General features: G+C 27.3%; 1 protein-coding gene across 3 annotated transcripts; it reads right to left on the bottom strand.

The window, feature by feature from the left end:
- Positions 1-2084: 2084 nt before the first annotated feature.
- On the bottom strand, positions 2085-5645 carry LOC114196057 (protein PHLOEM PROTEIN 2-LIKE A9-like). 3 transcript variants are annotated; one of them, XM_028086558.1, is made up of 4 exons: positions 5508-5645; positions 4316-4395; positions 3194-3561; positions 2085-2422 (listed from the first exon to the last, which is right to left on the bottom strand). In XM_028086558.1, the coding sequence occupies exons 1-3, from the start codon at positions 5559-5561 to the stop codon at positions 3210-3212; spliced, it is 486 nt and encodes a 161-aa protein (XP_027942359.1). In that variant the 5' UTR covers positions 5562-5645; the 3' UTR covers positions 2085-2422; positions 3194-3209. The 3 variants fall into 3 exon arrangements, with proteins under 3 accessions (XP_027942359.1, XP_027942357.1, XP_027942358.1); XM_028086556.1 differs by lacking the exon at positions 2085-2422 and adding an exon at positions 2743-3010; XM_028086557.1 differs by lacking the exon at positions 2085-2422 and adding an exon at positions 2743-2996.
- Between the last annotated feature and the right edge of the window lie 2568 nt (positions 5646-8213).

The following is an 8213-nucleotide window of genomic DNA, read 5'->3' as shown; positions in this document are numbered from 1 at the left end:
ATGCTTGTCTGATCAGCGAAAGAACACATTTTTAACATTATACAAATTGATACATCTTTCATGCTTATTTTATTGTGTTGCAGAGATTTTTTTTTTCATCTCACATTTGCCAAGAAGATCTTATATAAATCATGTCCCTCAATGATCTCTTAAGGATATAAAGTTGATCTATACCACCAACCATCCTAATATGTCTCTATATCAACATTGGAAGGACTATCTTCCTTATATGGTCTTATACTTTGCTCTTTGACCTATGTTTGATAGGTTAAGCTAATTATTCAGATGTTGCTTGAAGAGGAAATACACATGTGATGTTGAATGCAAATCATATAATGTTGTATGTAGAGTATTTAATGTATTTCTACGTTTATGCATGGATAGACATAAGTTAAAAAATAAAACCTTCTCTGAAGCATAAGAATTTGAAATTATTCTTTTCTTATCAAATTATTTATAAAGAAAATCTTCATGATGAAGAAAGATTAATGATGACAAGAATGTTAAAGCTCTTAAGTAGTGCTTAGCCTTTTCTATGTGAACAAGAACACCATTTGTGTTTGTAAGACATATAAAAAAGTGTTTATCATCATGTACCTATATTAGGCCATTAACATCTTTTAGTTAGCAATATGTGATTTTGTAGATCACACCCATTGTTTTACAAATATAGTTTATCTAAGAATGGTTGGGTATAAAGAATACTAAGTTTTAGTCATTAGTGGTTGTGTTCCAACAATATTTGTGTTTATCTATGAGTCGCTAAGTTCAAAACAATACTTATGTTTAGTCAAAAGTGGTTGTGTTCCAAATAATGCTTCTGTTTAGTTAGAGTGAATATGTTCCAAACAATATTCGTGTTTAGCCAGAAGTGGTTGGATACAAAGAATAGTTGTTGGTTAGTCAAAAGTAGTTAAATTCAAATAATACTTACCTTTTACTTTGCAACATTAGCCTGCATTAATGAAATCTTTATCATGATGATTAAGAACTGAATCTAGTATGAGATTATGAGATGAACCAATATAAAATTACACTGTGTAAATCTCTTTATCTCTTATTCTTTTTAGATTACATGTTATTAATATGAAACTAATCTTTGAAGGAGAGATTTAAAAAAATTATATTTAAAGAAGTATTTTAAACAATCAATTAACTTGAAGTTATGCCTAAATTTATTCATCAGACATAGTGTCTTAGAGAACTTGATTAATAATGTGTTTATTTAGTGTTAAACTTCGTTTGTTTGTATTTATAGGCGAAGATTTGTAAAAGGTGCTTGACCATCTCAAAACATGATTCAATATTCCCCTTTTTGTGTTTTTAGTTTGTTTTCACAATTGGTATCAAAGCTTAGCCTCTAAAGGATTAAGCTTCGTTTGAAGGGATGATCCACATGATTGGCAGGGAACGCTTGCAAAATAAGTCAAATACACAAAAAGGTAGGTTTAAATTGTGAATTAATTTTCTTAAAATTTTCAAAAAGTTGAATATAATGGAATGTAGATAGACACAAGTTTTAATTTGAGATAGATAATTTGTCTGAAACTTAGTTTTAGAAGCTCTCATTCTTTTGTTAGAGTAATTTTAATAACTTGCAATTTTAGCTTGAGTTTAAAGGAACGAAAGATTTATGCTAAAGAATTTTATACCAGTTCCTCTTTAAAAACAAACTATGTTCAATTCTTGATCAACTAATTAAGTTCCACTAGGCATACTAATGTTATGAAGATACAACAAATTATTCTTTGGAACTCAAACACACTTGTTTAGAAAACTCAAGTATTGTTTGGAACGCAACTACTCCAGGCTAAGACTTGATCTTTTTTGGAACATAGTCACTCATGATCAAAAAGATTTTACAAAGAAATGTGAACTAAATGATCACACAATTCGACTCATTAGATAAAGAAATAACGTCTTTCGATGGATGCAAGGTTTATGTACTCTCATAGATTGCTAGAAGAACACAAACAATGTTCTTGTGAAGCTTATGCCACGAAAAGCTTTGAGCAAGAATATTGACAACATTTTGACAAATCTAAATCACATTTTTTCTTCAAATTGGAAGACTTCTTTATATAGGGTGTTGAGAAAGAGTTACAATAAATCTTTTACAACATGTTGAGAAGCTTCATCAGGTCTTCACCTTCAAGAAGTTCAAATTGTTGTTTGTTCACGTAGAGACGTAAAGATACATTAAATGTGCTTTATGTAACATCAAATACTTATACATTAACAACATCTTAATATGACATGATTATCATGCCTAGTTTAGAGAGCTTTCACTCAAATTGGAGTAAAGTATAGGACCACACTCTTTAGAAAAAGAGGGTTAGAAATTGCTTTCTCATTCCACCATACTTGCTCCATAAAGATCCAACACTCTTTCACTCACCTCGTACAAAAATAATCAAGAAAACTTGTAGAAAAAAATGAATTAGAAGATTTAGTGGTGGAGGTTATTTATAGATGGAAAAGATTGTATAGACGATTTATAAGAATTCCTTATACTAGTTACTAATTATATTTATGGTTAAATGTATTTTTAGTTTTTGAACTTTGACACAAAATTGGAATTTGTTGTTGTTTGAAACTTTGATACATTTTGGTTCTCAAAGTTTAGAAATGAATGAAAATATTCTTTTTAACCTAATTACGTTAAATTTTTTTTCATATCAAACACATTTTCTAGATGACGATAGAGAGAAAATATGTCAAAATATATAAACAACTCAAATGTTAGCATGAAATGTGTTTTTTAACTTAAAAATAAAGACATGAATGATTTATTAAGATATCTTATTACTATTACTAATTGTATTTAATGAATAATCTCTGGAAATGAGTTTATTACACTCAAATATTATATTCTAGTTTGGCACACCAACGAATGAGCTCATGTCTTGTTTCTTATGAAGGATTTTTGACATTTGTTTTTATCCTAATCACGGAACCTTCCATTCCATGTCAAACTCCATTTCCTCGTCTTTGACCTTCATCGACAATCCTTTACCATATAAGAAATACAACTAATACGATCACAATTACAGTCAAAAATTTAAAAAAACTTGAGATTGAGAAAGAAAAAGATTTTAAATATGAGCAAAATGGAATATTTATTAGAGTAAATATTTATTTGTATAAATGTTGAGGTGTGAGTTGAACTTAGTGGTGTAGAGAATAGACATACCAAGGTGTTGAAGTTATTAGAGAGGTAGAGGTTGGACCACAGCTTTGATAATTTCAAGGCCTCCCTTCCATTTTCCACTCCACACTTCATACAGTCCAAAATGAAGATCTGATGGGCCGACCACATGAATCGCAAGTGGTTCGGAGGGAATCACAATGTTCTGACCTGGACTTAGGTTGTTCACTTTAAACTTATATTTTCCCGTTTTTCCGATTTTAGCCATCACGAGAACATCTGTGCCATTCCATCCAAATCCTTCTTCTTTAACTTTCACCTCAAATGAAACAGAATATGTCATTGCTTTTGTTATGTGTACCACGCCCGATACCTCCAACCATGAAACCTGTGTTAGCTCCGCAGGGCCTTGCCTAAAATCATAACCAAGTTCCCCTCAAAATTAAGCTCAATGTGTATGTATCATGATAAAAATTCCAAGGTACAATATGACTCAAATTTTAACAGACATAGATTTTAACATGTAGCATTTACAAAAGATTACCCAAATATTGATATGTGTAACAGACCTAAATTTTAACATTAAGTACCTACAGACAATATTGATATTAATATAAGGGAAGCATCACATTAGGTTTGATTAAACAAATAGAAGCTCAATTAAGTCAATATTTGTTGGAAAAATCCAAGTGTGAGTCAAAGTCTCATATTAGGTAAAAAACACAAACTTCAACACTATATAAGATGAAAGAATTATAAATCCATTGTTTTAAGATTTTTAGTTAAATATTGTGTCAAATATCTTTTATGCGTTAGACTTAATCCATCTAGAATCCGATTTAATGAAAAAATAATATAGAAAACAAAAAATATCAAAAGAAATATAATAATTTGAAGAAGATTGTATTTTATTCTTAAGTTAAATTAGAAATTATTTTGTCCTAACACGTTACAAAAGTTATATAAAATATCATTTCTTTCAAAGAACTTATATTATAGTCTATTATAGAATTATGTTGTCACATAAAACTAACTCAAACCAAGGATTAACTACTTTATTTATAACATTTAAAGACGAAATATAGTTTTTTAGAATAATTAAAGACAAAAAAAATACTTTAAACATTCTTAAAATAACAACGTTGTTCATATAATCACAATACTCACTCTGGTATTTTCCAGTATCGAGAATCATTTCCCCAAACAATGTTGAGTCCTCTCGGAAGTATTTCGAACTTGTCGCCATCCTGCACATATTCTTATTATTACAGCCAAGTATAGTTAAGGATAATATATATCTTTAATATTTATTTATTTATCTATCTATCTATCTATATATATATATATATATATATATATATATATATATATATATATATATATACACGTGCATCAATAATTTTCTGAAACTTGAATATTGATTTCAGGTCTTGTTATATGTGCACGTAAGTATCAAATGAGTGTGCGCTTTTGGTTTAGGAGGAAAAAAAATAATTTTAATTTTGTATACATAAATTCATTTCAGTTTTAGTACTTGTATTAATTAAAATAAAAAAATGTTCCTTGTGTTTTAACAAAATTTTAAAAATAGAAAATAGCAATAAAATGGTTACCTTTATAACTCAAGGAAAAAACCCGGTCTGAGTAAATTGATCGCTAAACACTTTTAGGACAAAAATAAAAAAATAAAAGGAAAAAATATACTAAACAAAGTTTTATACAATAAAAAAATAATGGTTTTGTAAATAAAAAAAAAGTTGTCAGAAAGAAATTATACTAAAGAGAATTAGAGAGATTTCTGAAGGAAGATTAATTATTGATATAGTTGATAGATATCCCGTGATAATAATATAATTATAAAAAATAATTAAACTAGTCTATTTACAAATAAAGGAATTGATTTTGGAAAAAAATGCTATAAAAAAGTTTCTATAAATAAATTTAGACATAAACTAATTTTAATTTATAAAAAGACTATTCTTTCTTATTATCGTCTTGAGAATTGCACATATATAAAAGTTTATTTTCCTGAAGCAAATTGTTTTTTTTTTTTGAAATAAAAGTTATAAGAACCTATTTTAAAATGGAAAAATGTTTAATTAAACTAAGAAACAATGAATAAAAATAATAGTCCCTAGAAAGAAAAACTAACTTCTTAAGAAACTTTTTTACTATTGTACATATAAACTCTCGTTTGAAAAAAAAAACATCTTGTGTTGTTGATCCTAAATTCTTAGTTGGTAAACAAAAAAACAATACACACATATACACACACACATATATATATATATATATATATATATATATATATATATATATATATATATATGAGTATGGAAAAGAAAAGATATATACTTGCCTTTATCATTATGTAGCTCTTGTCAGAGGTGTGATGAGGCTTCTTGAAAGGCATTGTAGAAAAACTGCAAAAAAAATTGAAAAAGTTGTATCTTTCTTCTCTTTTCTTTGTTGTGTACTTTCTGTGAGCGAAGAAGAAGTGAGGGAGTTTATATAGATAAGAAGGAAGAGAAAGAGAATAAATTAATATTATTGAAATTGAGGAGAAGAAGAATAAAGTTGAATTCTATGGAGAAAAAAAAGGGAAGGAATAATAGAACAAGTTGAACACAAGAAAGAAAATGGCATCAACTTTTTAAAAGAGGATCACCAAGCCTATCAATAACACCTTTTTTTTAGAATAAAAGAATAATAAATTGTACGTACGATGCATGATAATAAGTTTTTATTTATTTATATTTTGACAAAGCTCCTAAATAACTTTCAATTAAGTTCTTAAAGTTTTTATAAATTTAAAGAAACATCACGGAATCTGAATAACCTTAGTTTATAGTTTTCATTGAATAGTACAGGAGAGTGTGAAAACAGCTGAAGAATAGAGACTAACATTATGTATTAAAATGATTTGACAGTTTTCACAAAGTTTCGTTTAATGATGTGTAGGAAAGCATTTTGAAAAATTATCATTCATGTACTTTCTATCAAATGATGCAAACGAAAAATTGAAAATTTTTTAAAACATAATTTAATCATCTATTTTTTATTAATTATTTTGTTTTCATAAGTTTTCATCTTTAAGCTTGTGTATGTTGACTTGGAGAAGTAAAGATGCTTTAAGTATGTTTAATGCAATATTAAATGTTTTATAATTTGTTACCAAAAACACTTAATTTGTAAAGATACATGATTTGTTGTGTATATAAATCATTGTCATCATATAAAACATATTTGTTATGAATTAATGATTGTGTATTGATTTGATACATCTAGTCATATGATTGATATTTATATGATTCAATACTCTTTATGTAAATATTTGTATCAACTAAATTTGTTTCCTTCATGGATTACATATTGCATATATAAATAGGATTCTTCATATCAATAATAACAAACAAATGAGTTGCTCATTCTTCTCTCATTCTCTATTATCCTCTATTGTTTATTCTTCCTCTCCTCCTTCTCTCTCTTATTAGTTTTGTTTTATAACACGTTATCACAATGCTCTAATCAATTGAGGACTAGTGGAAGTTTTTTCTCTCTAACGACAGTGTTCTGCGTGTCTCAATCCAAGTTCTTTCTAATTCTTTCTCATTTTATAATTTTACCTTATATTCTTTCTCTTGATAAGAATTGTTTGACTTTATCAATTTTCATCTTCGTCTTATTATTTTTATTTTTATTATTTTGATGATTCTTATTATTATTTTGATGATGATGATGATGATAATTATTATTATTATTATTATTATTATTATTATTATTATTATTATTTTATGTGCTAGTTCTAAACACGTGAAAACATTGTAAAATTTGGATTTGTGACCCTTGATATTACAAGGAATAATTCTTTATATTGGATTTTAAATATTGAAATACATTTAGATGCAATGGATATTGGAATACCATTAAATAAAGAAATAAAGCATCTAAGCAACTAATTTGCTCATGCGACAAAAATATTGTGAAAAGAAATTTCACAAATATTATGAATTTATTTCATACCTATGTATGACTGACTCGACAAAGCCATAAAGCTTTTGATGAAAAATTATGAGATCCACCTAATCTGCTTCATTCCCATAAGTGAATGTCGTAATCAATATTATTAATTTATTTCATGCCTTTGTATGGTTGAACAAAACAATGAGCTTTTGATAGAAAATCATGAAACCTGTCCAAATTGGTTCTGCTCCATTCCTAGAAGTGAATGTAGCAACATTTGATTTATATTTTCATGATCGTGATATTGATTATGAGCATGGTTATAAAAAAAATTTCAAAGACACATTTTGTCACCAGAAGTGGCACAATAATGTGAAAAAGGAAAAAAAATGTGAAAATATTGACAAAAAGATGAAAGTATATATTATCATTACGGTGGTAAAGTTCATTTGAGTTGTACTTATTGTACACCAAAGCATCTTAAAAATAATGAGAAGAACATAGAAACACACTTTGCTTATGAAGATGGTGATTATGATTATGGCCATATGGGTGCTACTCATCTTGATATTATTATTTTCTTTGCTAAAGAAAATGGAAGCATTGATCACCTCATTGATTATGAAAGTGTTAAAAAAAATCTCATATTAATATTTATGTCTATATGAAAAACGAATGTTTGCACTAGTACCAAAGGATATGTGTCTTATTGATAGTGCAACAACTTATACAATTCTCAAGAGTATTATTTATAATACTACAAATATATTTGAAGACTCTATAAGAGCTATTATATTTCTACCAAGAAGTTGAATAGAAACTTATTAAGTTTCAAGGATAAATAATTTGAGATGAATGCTCTTTGAAGGGCAAAGTCTTATTTGAAATTAGAAATTGAGTATTTAAATAAAGGTATTTTTATACGTCAAGAGACTTATATAATTAAGGTGCTTAAAATATTCTAAATGGACAAGTCATTTCCATTATGCACTCCAATAGTTGTGAGGTCTTTAGATGTTGATAAAGACTCTTCTTAGACTTCAAGAAAATGATAAAGACCTTTTTGGTCCAGAAACACCATATCTTAGTGTCATAGAAACAC

The sequence above is a fragment of the Vigna unguiculata genome, chromosome 9 (assembly GCF_004118075.2).
Source record: "Vigna unguiculata cultivar IT97K-499-35 chromosome 9, ASM411807v1, whole genome shotgun sequence".
Taxonomy (NCBI): Eukaryota; Viridiplantae; Streptophyta; class Magnoliopsida; order Fabales; family Fabaceae; genus Vigna; species Vigna unguiculata.
This window is presented reverse-complemented; position numbering and strand designations above follow the sequence as displayed.

What these genes read in the sequence shown, in the direction of transcription:
- LOC114196057 (XM_028086558.1), bottom strand. Translation starts at nt 5,561, where the DNA reads ATGCCTTTCAAGAAGCCTCATCACACCTCTGACAAGAGCTACATAATG. An exon ending in AGAGCTACATAATGATAAAG is followed by an intron (nt 4,396 to 5,507) that starts GCAAGTATATAT and finishes GAATATGTGCAG; the next exon opens with GATGGCGACAAGTTCGAAAT. An exon ending in CGATACTGGAAAATACCAGA is followed by an intron (nt 3,562 to 4,315) that starts GTGAGTATTGTG and finishes TTATGATTTTAG; the next exon opens with GCAAGGCCCTGCGGAGCTAA.